At 49.2% G+C, this 14,005-nt stretch overlaps 1 protein-coding gene across 1 annotated transcript in view; it reads right to left on the bottom strand.

Annotated features, from left to right (window-relative positions):
* Nucleotides 1-5,180, bottom strand: part of npc1l1 (NPC1-like 1) — a 43,829-nt gene extending 38,649 nt beyond the window's left edge. The window contains exon 1 of the mRNA XM_087984458.1: nucleotides 5,023-5,180. Coding sequence (XP_087840584.1) covers nucleotides 5,023-5,076 — 54 coding nt within the window. The 5' untranslated portion in view covers nucleotides 5,077-5,180. The remainder of the gene's footprint in view (nucleotides 1-5,022) is intronic.
* Between the last annotated feature and the right edge of the window lie 8,825 nt (nucleotides 5,181-14,005).

Consider the following 14,005-nt stretch of genomic DNA (forward strand, 5'->3'; position numbering starts at 1 on the left):
GCAGTCAGTGACTCATGGTGTACCCCGGGGATCAGCAATGGGACCGCAATTATTCCCAATTTACACAGATGGTTTGGAGCTGGGGAACCACGTGTAGTGTGTCAAAGTTTGCGGATGACACTAGAGCAAAGTGTGCAGAGGACTGGGAAACTTTGCAAAGGATAGTTGAAGTGAGTGGGGAAAGGTCGGGGAGATGGAGTACAATGTGAATAAATGTGGAGTCATCCATTTTGGGAGGATTCGGAGATGCCGGTGTTGGACTGGGGTGTACAAAGTTAAAAATCACACACCACCAGGTTAGAGTCCAACAGGTTTCATTGGAAGCACACTAGCTTTCGGAGCGACGACAACGAATGAATGGGCACCGCACAACAATCAACAGACAGGAGGGTTCCCTCCCAGTTGGGGAACACTTCAGTGGTCCAGGACATTCAGCCTCGGACCTTCGGGTGACTATCCTCCAAGGTGGACTTCGGGACAGGCAGCAGAGGCAAGTGGCCGAGCAGAGGCTGATAGCCAAGTTAGGTCCCCATAGGGAGGGCCTGAACCCGGACTTGGGTTCATGTCACATTACAGGTGATCACCATTGCACTATATACACACAGATATTCCTACACACACACTCTCACATACACACAGACACAGGTACACACAGACGCGCACACAGACACCCACACACACCCTTATAGACACACACACTCCCACACTCACACATCCACCCCCTCACAGACTTAAGACACTCTGCACTCACTACACACACACACACACACACACACACTTTCTCACACTCACAACCCCCACCCCAGACAGACACACACACACACACAGACAAAGACCCACATGCACACATATATTTTGTGGGGTGAATTTGTACTTGCAGAGTTACATTGCACTTTGCTCAAAAACTGCATGCATTCATGTAGAACTCTGAGCTCAAAAACTGCATGAGTTTATGTAAAACTCTGTTATCTCACTTTTTAGATTAGAATCAATCTAAACATCATGGCATAGACAGAGAACACAGGGGGCCAACACCTTCAACATATTGTCTAGCTATCACCATTGTTAACAGCTAACCCGAGAATGCAACTTTAAAAAAAAGGTTTTGTGATTTACACATGAAAGAAGTGAAATTATCACTGTATTCAAACAGATGAAGGGCTTAACAGGCAATCAATTTTTCAATGTATAATTTCAGTTACATCACACTGTAAATTCTTGCTATAAATTCTGTGTTACGATCGAGCCCTCCACTATCACCTGATGAAGGAGCGTCGCTCCGAAAGCTAGTGTTGCTTCCAATTAAACCTGTTGGACTATAACCTGATGTTGTGTGATTTTTAATCTTGGGAGGAGTAACAGTAACAAGGATTATTACATGAACAGTAGGAACTTGCGGCACACTGCTGTGCAGAGGGACCTGGGTGTCCTTGTGGATGAATCTCGGAAGGTTGGTCATAGAGATATACGGCCTGCAGGTACGGCAGGTAATGAGGAAGGCAGATGGAGCTCTGTCCTCCATTGCTAGAGGGATGGAGTTTAAAAGCAGGGAGGTTATGGTACAGGGAGCTGGTGAGGCCACACCTTGAGGACTGTGTAGTTTTGGTCTCCTCACTTGAGAAGGGATGGACGGGCACTGGAGGGGGGTGCAGAGGAGATTCACTGGGTTTGATTCTGGAGTTGAGGGGGTTGTTTTATGAGGAGAGACTGGGATTGTATTTATTGGTATTCAGAAGAATTCGAGAAACATATAGAATTACGAAAGAAATCAAGAAGATAGAGGATGTTTCCACTGGCCGGTGAAACTAGGATAAGAGGGCATAGCCTCCAAATGAGGAGGGGGAGCAGACTGAGGAGGGAGTAGAGGAGGAACCTCTTCTCCCAGAGGGTTGGGAATCGGTGGAATGCAGTGGAAGTGATTGAGGCTTCCTCAGGGAATGTTTTTAACGCTGAGATCAATCATTTTCAGAACAATAAAGGAATGAAGGGGGAAGAGGGCGGGAGCTGAGTCCATGAGAAAGATCAGCCATGACCCTGGCAGGGCAGGCTCGAAGTGGGGCCTACTCCTGATTATCACAGCCCACTAAAACACTTGATCACGATCTCATTGTAATCTCAAGGGGAACACTGAGCATCAAAACCTCGATCAGGCCGATGTTTACCAAGGTCAGAATCTGCTGAAAATCCCTGCACTGTCATCATCATTCATAGGTGCCATTCAGTTGAACACTTGGCCTATGGTTCCACACCGAAGGTTCGCACCCAACATCGGTCAAGTTAGAAAAAGAGGACTTAATTTCTCTGAGGAATAAAAGCCCTGAGGACTCGAACATGTGAAGGACATGACAGATCTTTCCAAGGTGTCAAAAACTCAACAACAGAGCGGTCTACCCACACCTGATTATACCTGGGAAATGACGTAATTATTTCAGCTAAAATGTTCCTTTTGACACTTTGACAAGTCAGCGTGTTGAAAATATAGCCACATATTCCCATGTGGAATGAAATTTCCCGACAGGAAGTCAACTTGGCCAATTATAGAGTCATAGAGATGTACAGCACGGAAACAGACCCTTCTGTCCATGCCGACCAGATATCCCAACCCAGTCTAGTCCCACCTGCCAGCACCCGGCCCATATCCCTCCAAACCCTTCCTATTCATATACCCATCCAAATGCCTTTTAAATGTTGCAATTGTACCAGCCTCCACCACTTCCTCTGGCAGCTCATTCCACACACGTATCACCCTCTGTGTGAAAAAGTTGTCCCTTAGGTCCCTTTTATATCTTTCCCCTCTCACCCGAAACCTATGTCCTCTAGTTCTGGACTCCCCAACCGCAGGGAAAAGACCTTGTCTATTTACCCTATCTGTGCCCCCTCATGATTTTATAAACCTCGATAAGGTCACCCCTCAGCCTCCGACACTCCAGGGAAAACCGCCCCAGCCTGTTCAGCCTCTCCCTGTAGCTCAAACCCTCCAACCCTGGCATCATCCTTGTAAATCTTTTAGATTAGATTAGATTAGATTAGATTACTTACAGTGTGGAAACAGGCCCTTCGGCCCAACAAGTCCACACCGCCCAGCCGAAGCGCAACCCACCCATGCCCCTACATTTACCCCTTACCTAACACTATGGGTAATTTAGCATGGCCAATTCACCTGACCTGCACATCTTTGGACTGTGGGAGGAAACCGGAGCACCCGGAGGAAACCCACGCCGACACGGGGAGAACGTGCAAACTCCACACAGTCAGTCGCCTGAGGCGGGAATTGAACCCGGGTCTCTGGCGCTGTGAGGCAGCAGTGCTAACCACTGTGCCACCGTGCCACCCACGTTTCTGAATCCTTTCAAATTTCTCAACATCCTTCCTATAGCAGGGAGATCAGAATTGAACCCAACATTCCAACAGTGGCCTAACCAATGTCCTGTACAGCCGCAACATGACCTCCCAACTCCTGTACTCAATACTCTGACCAATAAAGGAAAGCATACCAAATACCTTCTTCACTATCCTATCTACCTGCGACTCCACTTTCAAGGAGCTATAAACCTAGTGTGGCACCAGTGGATTGCATTGAGAAGGGCTAGAGCTGGCATGGTGTAAGGGTGTGAACTCCACATTAAATACTGATTTGAGACCCTGTAAACTGTGGTGAAATGTTCCAGTGCGCACACACACACACTCACTTACTCACTCGCTCTCACTCATTCAGTCACACTCACTCACTCTCTCACATTCAGTCGTTCACTCACTCTCTCATGCACTCTCTCACACTCGCATTCACTCACTCTCTCACACACTTGTTCACTCTCACTCACACATTCACTCAATCTTTCACTCACTCACTCGTACACACACACTCTCTTGCACACACACACACTCACTCTCTCTTCTCTCTCACACATTCATTCTCTCTCTCGCACACACACACACACATATGCATGCACATACACACACACACACTCTCATGCACACACACTCACTTTTGTGCGCACACACACACACACGCACACCAAATGACCCTCACGGGGTCAGTAGGCTGTAAGGTCTGAGGGGCCTTATCAATAACCTGGTTCACATTGGAGAAGCCTCTGTCAATCTCCCAGAACAGTTCGGATTGTGACAATGAGCAGTTTTTGGACATTGTACATGGAACGACTAAATACTCAAGCAGGGCAAGGTTCCTGTCACTGCTGACAGACCACACAGGAAACCCTCTCATCGCCTTAACCCCTTCCCTGCCAGTTTCAAGAGAATGTTCGACTTGAACCTTTCCACCTCTCTGCTCTTGGTTATCATTGTTTTAACGCACTGTCTCCACATCTCTCCATCTTTCTGCTCTCCATTTCTATATCACCATCTCTCCAACTCTTTGTTCCCCATCTCTCTGTTCTCCATCACCATCACTCCATCTCTCTATTCTCCATCTCTTTGTTCCCCTTCTCACCATTGCCATCATTCTGCTCTCCGTCTCTATATCACCATCTCTCCATTATACATCTCTCATCTCCATCTCTATATTTCCATCTCTCTACCTCTCTGTTCCCCATCTCTCAGCTCTCCTTCTGCCCAAAGCCATCTCTCTATCCATCTGTTCTCCATCTCCATCTCTCCAACGCCATATTATCATCTCTCTGTTCCCTACCTCTCTGTTCTCCATCTCTACATCACCATCTCTCCATTCCCCATCTCTCTGTTCTCCATCGCCATCTCTCTGTTCCCCACCTCTCTGTTCTCCATCGCCATCTCTCTGTTCTCCATCTCTCTGTCCTCCCTCTCTCCATCACTAGCTCTCCCCGGAGCTGTGCCCCCACTCCACCCTGACCTTTGTTTAATCATTCCACCCCTCCATCAGGCTGTCCCTCCACCGCTCTGTATCTCTGGCCTTCAATCCCTCCGTCCGTGTGCGGGCAAATTCTGGTGGCACTGGGTGAGGGCACCCAACATCGCAGGACAGTCACAAACATAAGCGAGATGTGGAGACTATGCCCGTAAGAGTCACGAGAGGTTGGCCCTTACCCTGACAGAGAGAACGCCGAGCAGCAACTGAACGACAGACACCTTCTGCAACATCTTCGGATTGTTTCGCACTCTGTTGTGTTTCCTTACAGAATTGTCATGACTGGGCCAAGTTGCCAGGTGATCGGAGCAGCGGGCGAGAGTGAACGCAGACAGGCTCCTGAGGCAGGTGAGATTTTTTTTTAACAGACTGCTACGTCCTACGTCACCTCACTCTCTTATCGTTTCGGTCATGCGAGATGGGATAACCAATCTGAGGCCGCTGGTCCTTGTAAAGCCGGGTTATTATTAACTCAGGTTAAACACAGGGATTGCTGTCCAACCTGGCAGGAAATCATTAAAAGGGGCACAAGTCTGTTTACTCGCTGTCTCCGAGCTCCTGGCTTTGAGTTCCAGTCCCTGAGCCCCAGTGGACAGTTACTGGAGGGGTTGGCCATGTTAAACTGTCCCATAGTGCTCAGGGATGTGTAGATTAGGGTGGATTGGCCGTGCTAAATTACCCCATAGTGCTCAATTTAGCACGGCCAATCCATCCTAACCTGCACATCCCTGACCACTATGTGAACATTTCGCATGGCCAATCCACCCTAACCTGCACATCCCTGAGCACTATGGGTAATTTAGCATGGCCAATCCACCCTAACCTGCACATCCCTGAGCACTATGGGTAATTTAGCATGGCCAATCCACCCTAACCTGCACATCCCTGAGCACTATGGGTAATTTAGCATGGCCAATCCACCCTAACCTGCACATCCCTGAGCACTATGGGTAAGTTAGCATGGACAATCCACCCTAACCTGCACATCCCTGAACACTATGGGCACATCCCTAACCACTATGTGAACATTTAGCATGGCCAATTCACCCTAACCTGCACATCCCTGAGCACTATGGGTAATTTAGCACAGCCAATCCACCCTACCCTGCACATCCCTAACCACTATGTGAACATTTAGCATGGCCAATTCACCCTAACCTGCACATCCCTGAGCACTATGGGTAATTTAGCATGGCCAATCCACCCTAACCTGCACGGTGGCCCAGTGGTTAGCACTGCTGCCTCACAGCGCCTGTAGACCCGGGTTCAATTCCCGACTCAGGCGACTGACTGTGTGGAGTTTGCACATTCTCCCCGTGTCTGCGTGGGTTTCCTCCGGGTGCTCCGGTTTCCTCCCACAGTCCAAAGATGTGCGGGTCAGGTGAATTGGCCATGCTAAATTGCCCGTAGTGATAGGTTAAAGGGGTAAAGGTAGGGGTATGGGTGGGTTGCGCTTCGGCGGGTCGGTGTGGACTTGTTGGGCCGAAGGGCCTGTTTCCACACTGTAAGTAATCTAATCTAATCTAATCCCTGAACACTATGGGTAATTTAGCATGGCCAATCCACCCTAACCTGCACATCCCTGAGCACTATGGGTAATTTAGCATGGCCAATCCACCCTAACCTGCACCTCCCTGGGCACTATGGGTAATTTAGCATGGCCAATCCACCCTAACCTGCACATCCCTGAACACTATGGGTAATTTAGCATGGCCAACCCACCCTAACCTGCACCTCCCTGGGCACTATGGGTAATTTAGCATGGCCAATCCACCCTAACCTGCACATCCCTGAACACTATGGGTAATTTAGCATGGCCAACCCACCCTAACCTGCACATCCCTGAGCACTATGGGTAATTTAGCATGGCCAATCCACCCTAACCTGCACCTCCCTGGGCACTATGGGTAATTTAGCATGGCCAATCCACCCTAACCTGCACATCCCTGAGCACTATGGGTAATTTAGCACGGCCAATCCACCCTAACCTGTACATCCCTGAGCACTATGGGTAATTTAGCATAGCCAATCCACCCTAACCTGCACATCTTTGGACTGTGGGAGGAAACCGGAGCACCCGGAGGACACCCACATAGACATGGGGAGAACGTGCAAACTCCTCACAGACAGTCACCCGAGGCTGGAATTGAACCCGGGTCCCTGGCACTGAGAGGCAGCAGAGCTAACCACTGAGCTGTTATGCCATATCCAATGACTCCTTGTTCTTTCACAGCACTAATTGCCCCTTGAGTCAGGTCATTTCTAAGGGTGGGTAAACATCCACCGCTACGCTGTGGGGCTTGGAGTCACATGGAGGCCACACTGAGTAAAGGAAGGTGAACGTGTTGACCTAAAACAGTCATCAGTCAACGAGACAATGGTTGTCATGGTCACCATCAATCGGAGCCATTTCCAATCCTACATTTTGTCACTTGTGTTTGAATTCTACCACCGGGCCGTGGTGAGATTTGAACGGTTGTCCCTGGAGTTTCAGCGCATGCCTCTGGAATGATGAATCGCCTGGCGATATTATCACTCTGATCTGCTGGGGCCTGTCAACTCCACAATCACAGCCTTTGCTTGCCTGCGATTTGAGGGGCATCTTTCGTTCTGTGTGATACCACATTTATGTTCTCAAGTTGGCAGTCATTCCATGGTGGCACCAACATCGCAAAGTTGGCATCTGCCCTTCACGGCATGGGGGTGGGAGGGATATGCAGGGAGGCCATGTTTTCACTACTGAAGGGAGCTGAAGGTCTGACAATATTTTCAAACACGTAAACACACACACACACACACACTCTCTGACTCACACACACTCACTCACACACACACTCTGACTCACACACACACACTCTGACTCACACACATTCTCTCACACCCACACACACTCACTCACACAAACTCACTCACACACATTCTCTGACTTACTTGCAGACATGCACTCACTCACACACACTCTCCGACTCACTCGCACACACACGGATTCACTCACACACTGACTCACACACACACACTGTTTGACTCACACACAGTCTCTGACTCACCTGCACACACACTCACTCACACACATTTTCTGACTCACTCACACACACTCTCTGACTCACACACACACACTCTGACTCATTTGGACACACACACACTCTCTGACTCACTCACACACACACTGACTCTTAGACTCACACACACACATACACTGACACACAGTCTGTGACTCACTCTGACTCACTCACACAGTCACTCACTCACACACACATTCACTCTCGCACACAGTCACTTACACACACACACACATACTCACATTCACATATACACACTCACAAATATATTCTCACATTCATCCATTCACACACATGCACACACGTGCACACATGCAATTGCTTAATCACACACCGATATACACACAAACACACATGCACTTCCTCTATCTCTCTCACACACACACACATTCTCTATCACACACAGACACACACACATTGATATACACACAGGCACACACACTCACACAGATACACACACATTGATATACACACAGGCACACACACTCACTCAGACACATACACAGACATACACACACACACACAGATACACACAAACATATACTCACACTGACACACACACTGATATACATACTGATATACACACAGGCACACACAGAGGTACACACACTCACACTGACACACACATACATAGACTTACATTGATATACACACAGGCACACGCAAATACATAGTCATGCAGCCACATATCCACACTCACACAGACACTCTTTGGGTTGGCATGGTAGCTCAGTGGTTAGCACTGCTGTCTCACGGCGCCAGGGACCTGGGTTTGATTCCTGCCTTGGGCAACTGTCTGTGTGGAGTTTGCACATTCTCCCATTGTCTGTGTGGGTTTCCTCCGGGTGCTCCGATTTCCTCCCAAAATGTGCAGGTTAGGGTGGATTGGCCATGTTAAATTACCCATAGTGCCCAGGGATGTGCAGGTTCAGGTGGATTGGCCATGCTAAATTACCCATAGTGTCCAGGGATGTGCAGGTTAGGGTGGATTGGCCATGCTAAATTACCCATAGTGCTCAGGGATGTGCAGGTTAGGGTGGATTGGCCATGCTAAATTACTCATAGTGTTCAGGGATATGCAGGTTAGAGTGGATTGGCCATGCTAAATTACCCATAGAGCTCAGGGATGTGCAGGTTAGGGTGGATTGGCCATGCTAAATTACTCATAGTGCTCAGGGATATGCAGGTTAGAGTGGATTGGCCAAGTTAAATTACCCATAGTGCTCAGGGATGTGCAGGTTAGGGTGAATTGGCCAGGCTAAATTACCCATAGTGCTCAGGGATGTACAGGTTAGGGTGGATTGGCCATGTTAAATTACCCATAATGCTCAGGGATGTGCAGGATAGGATGGATTGGCCATGTTAAATTACCCATAGTGCCCAGGGATGTGCAGGTTCAGGTGGATTGGCCATGCTAAATTACCCATAGTGTCCAGGGATGTGCAGGTTAGGGTGGATTGGCTATGCTAAATTACACATAGTGCTCAGGGATGTGCAGGCTAGGGTGGATTGGCCATGCTAAATTACTCATAGTGTTCAGGGATATGCAGGTTAGAGTGGATTGGCCAAGTTAAATTACCCATAGTGTCCAGGGATGTGCAGGTTAGGGTCGATTGGCCATGCTAAATTACCCATAGTGCGCAGGGATGTACAGGTTAGAGTGGATTGGCCATGCTAAATTACCCATACTGCTCAGGGATGTGCAGGTTAGGGTGGATTAGCCATGTTAAATTACCCATCGTGCCCAGGGATGTGCAGGTTAGGGTGGATTGGCCATGCTAAATTACCCATAGTGTCCAGGGATGTGCAAGTTAGGGTGGATTGGCTATGCTAAATTACACACAGTGCTCAGGGATGTGCAGGTTGGGGTGGATTAGCCATGCTAAATTACCCATAGTGCTCAGGGTTGTGCAGGTTGGGGTGGATTAGCCATGTTAAATTGTCCCTTACTGCTCAGGGATGTGCAGGTTGGGGTGGATTAGCCATGTTAAATTGTCCCTTACTGCTCAGGGTTGTGCAGGTTGGGGTGGATTAGCCATGTTAAATTGTCCCTTACTGCTCAGGGATGTGCAGGTTAGGGTGGATTGGCCATGCTAAATTACCCATAGTGCTCAGGGATGTGCAGGTTAGGGTGGATTGGCCATGCTAAATTACCCATAGTGTTCAGGGATGTGCAGGTTAGGGTGAATTGGCCATGCTAAATTACCCATAGTGCTCAGGGTTGTGCAGGTTAGGGTGGATTGGCCATGTTAAATTGTCCCTTACTGCTCAGGGATGTGCAGGTTGGGGTGGATTAGCCATGCTAAATTACCCATAGTGCTCAGGGTTGTGCAGGTTGGGGTGGATTAGCCATGTTAAATTACCCATAGTGCTCAGGGATGTGCAGGTTGGGGTGGATTAGCCATGTTAAATTGTCCCTTACTGCTCAGGGATGTGCAGGTTGCGGTGGATTAGCCATGTTAAATTGTCCCTTACTGCTCAGGGATGTGCAGGTTGCGGTGGATTAGCCATGTTAAATTGTCCCTTACTGCTCAGGGTTGTGCAGGTTGCGGTGGATTAGCCATGTTAAATTGTCCCTTACTGCTCAGGGATGTGCAGGTTGGGGTGGATTAGCCATGCTAAATTACCATAGTGCTCAGGGTTGTGCAGGTTAGGGTGGATTGGCCATGTTAAATTGTCCCTTACTGCTCAGGGATGTGCAGGTTGGGGTGGATTAGCCATGCTAAATTACCCATAGTGCTCAGGGTTGTGCAGGTTGGGGTGGATTAGCCATGTTAAATTACCCATAGTGCTCAGGGTTGTGCAGGTTAGGGTGAATTGGCCATGCTAAATTACCCATAGTGCTCAGGGTTGTGCAGGTTAGGGTGAATTGGCCATGTTAAATTACCCATAGTGCTCAGGGTTGTGCAGGTTGCGGTGGATTAGCCATGTTAAATTGTCCCTTACTGCTCAGGGATGTGCAGGTTGGGGTGGATTAGCCGTGGGGAAATGCAGGCTTACAGGGACATGGTAGAGTGACGGGTCTGGGTGGGATGTGCTTCAGAGGGTTTGTGTGGACTTGACGGGCCAAATGGCCTCCTCCCACACTGGGGGGATTCTGCGATTTTCTCTCTCTCACACACACACACACCTTCAATTATATTATTAAACCCTGGTGCTTTCCAATGACGTTTTACCAGCGCTCCAATCAATCCCTTTGGAACGCCGCTCCACCCCCACACCAACACTGCTGGCATGATTACCGTATCAACAGCACTGTCCTGGTAACTGGGCAAAGGAGAGATGTCAGTGTGTAAAGGTCCCTTTGCTCAAGGCCACTGTATTATACACACAACAGAAGCCCATCGCTCTCTGTAATCAGATGTTCAAGGTCAGAATCCCACACAGAGGACTCAAAGTCCGTTATCAGAGTTTTCCAGATCAGCTAGTCACTTCAAGGACAACACGCAGTCCTTTGAAGGCAATAGACGAGTTCTGTTTATCTTGTAGGTGTCAATGTTGCTTTGATTAAGTTTATTACTGTCTTACTGAGGTGGAGTGAAAATGCTTGTGTTCGGCGCTATCCGAGCAGATTGTACCATACCAGGCTAAGAGACCAGAGGGCACGAAACAGTGTTATAGCCGCAGAGAGAGCGAGAGATCAACCTTAAAGAGGTCCATTCCGAAGTTAGAAATATAAAAAGCGAAAGAATTGCGAGAAATCGGAATCAGAAACCGCGGGGAAAAACTCAGCAGGTCTGGAGAGAAATCAGCGTTAACAGTTTCAGGTGCAGTGACCCCTTGCCCAGAACCCAAGTTTGAACATAACAAGTCTGTAAACTGTCACGTAAGTCCAATAACCCTGAGGGTTGACATTGCTAGAGATGTACAACACAGAAACAGACCCTTTGGTCCAACCCGTCCATGCCGACCAGAAATCCCAACCCAAACTAGTCCCATTTGCCAGCACCTGGCCCATATCCCTCCAAACCCTTCCTATTCATATACCCATCCAGATGCCTTTTAAATGTTGTCATTGTACCAGCCTCCACCACTTCCTCTGGCAGCTCATTCCATACACGTACCACCCTCTGTGTGAAAAAGTTGCCCCTTAGGTCTCTCTCCCCTCTCCCCTTAAACCTACGCCCCTCTAGTTCTGGACTCCCCCAGCCCAGGGGAAAGAGACCTTGGCACCTCACCCAGTCCATGCCCCACTTTAACTTGTGGGTGCTGGTGATGACTTGCATTGACACACCCTGGAATCTCACGATTCTCCGAAACTCCCCCAGCAATTTTCACGTGGAAATTTGGGCTCACCGCTGATCCACTGGTGTAACGCAGAGTGAGGGCTGCAACCGGGGGATGGATGGTACTGGGACTCCCCCGGTACCTCACGGGTTCCCAACTCTTCCGAAGGCGGGATGCTCTTCGGAAGGGCGGGCCAGACTTGATGGACACCAGCAAGGTACGCTCAGGAGTGAAATAGGCCATCAAGGATCGCAGGTGGAAACAGGCCCTTCGGCCCAACCCGTCCATGCCGACCAGATATCCCAACCCAATCTAGTCCCATTTGGAGTCATAGAGATGTACAGCATGGAACCAGACCCTTCGGTCCAACCCGTCCATGCCGACGAGATATTCCAACCCAATCTAGTCCCACCTGCCAGCACCCTGCCCACATCCTCTGGCAGCTCATTCCATACACGCACTGCCCTCTGTGTGAAAACGTTAACTCCTTAGGTCTCTTTTATATCTTTCCCCTCTCACCCTAAACCTATGCCCCTCTAGTTCGGGGCTCCTCCACCTCAGGGAAGAGACTTTGCCTATTTACCCTATCCATGCCCCTCATAATTTTGTAAACCTCTATAAGGTCACCCCTCAGCCTCCGACGCTCCAGGGAAAACAGCCCCAGTCTGTTCAGCCTCTCCCTGTAGCTCAAACCCTCCAACCCTGGCAACATCCTTGTAAATCTTTTCTGAATCCTTTCAAGTTTCACAACATCTTTCCGATAGGAAGGAGACCAGAATTGCAAGCAATATTCCAACAGTGGCCTAACCCATGTCCTGTACAGCTGCAACATGACCTCCCAAATCCTGTACTCAATACTCTGAAGTAGGGAGAGTTGGAGGGGCTGAATAGGCTGGGGCTGTTTTCCCTGGAGTGTTGGAGGCTGAGGACAAAGGCCAAAGAACATTCCAGAACAGGAACAGGCCCTTCGGCCCTCCTGCGCCGATCCAGATCCTCCATCTAAACCTGTCGCCTATTTTCTAAGGGTCCGTACCCCTCTGCTCCCTGCCCATTCCTGGATCTGTCTAGATACATCTTAAATGATGCTATCATGCCCACCTCTACCACCTCCGCTGGCAACATGTGCCAGGCACCCACCACCCTCTGTGTGAAGAACTTTCCACACAATATCCCCCTTAAACCTTTCCCCCTCTCACCTTGAACTCGTGACCCCTAGTAATTGAGTCCCCCCCCAACTCTGGGGAAACAGCTTGCCATCCACCCTGTGTATACCTCACCTGAGGGGGTGACCTTAGAGAGATTTATAAAATCATGAGGGGGCATGGATAGGATAAATAGACAAGGTCTTTTCCCTGGGGTGGGGGAGTCCAGAACTAGAGGGGCATAGGTTTAGGGTGAGAGGGGAAAGATATAAAAGAGACCTAAGAGGCAACGTTTTCACGCAGAGGGTGGTACGTGTATGGAATGAGCTGCCAGAGGAAGTGGTGGAGGCTGGTACAATTGCAACATTTAAGAGGCATTTGGATGGGTATATGAATAGGAAGGGTTTGGAGGGATATGGGCCGGGTGCTGGCAGGTGGGACTAGATTGGGTTGGGATATCTGGGTCAGCATGGACGGGTTGGACCGAAGGGTCTGTTTCCGTGCTGTCCACCTCTATGACTCTAAATGGGACTGGATTGGGTTGGGACTTCTGGGTTGGCATGGACAGGTTGGACCGAAGGGTCTGTTTCCTGGGACTAGACTGGGTTGGGATAGCTGGGTCGGCGTGGACGAGTTGGTCCGAAGGGTCTGTTTCTGGATGACTCCGGAACTCAGCGGCAGGGTTCGGAAGGAATGGGATTCATCTTGGAAAGCGATATCGGAGAACTGGTCCA

This window comes from Chiloscyllium plagiosum, unplaced genomic scaffold (assembly GCF_037043375.1).
Source record: "Chiloscyllium plagiosum isolate Xiang-an unplaced genomic scaffold, Cpla_swu_hap1 HiC_scaffold_48, whole genome shotgun sequence".
In the NCBI taxonomy this organism is placed as follows: domain Eukaryota; kingdom Metazoa; phylum Chordata; class Chondrichthyes; order Orectolobiformes; family Hemiscylliidae; genus Chiloscyllium; species Chiloscyllium plagiosum.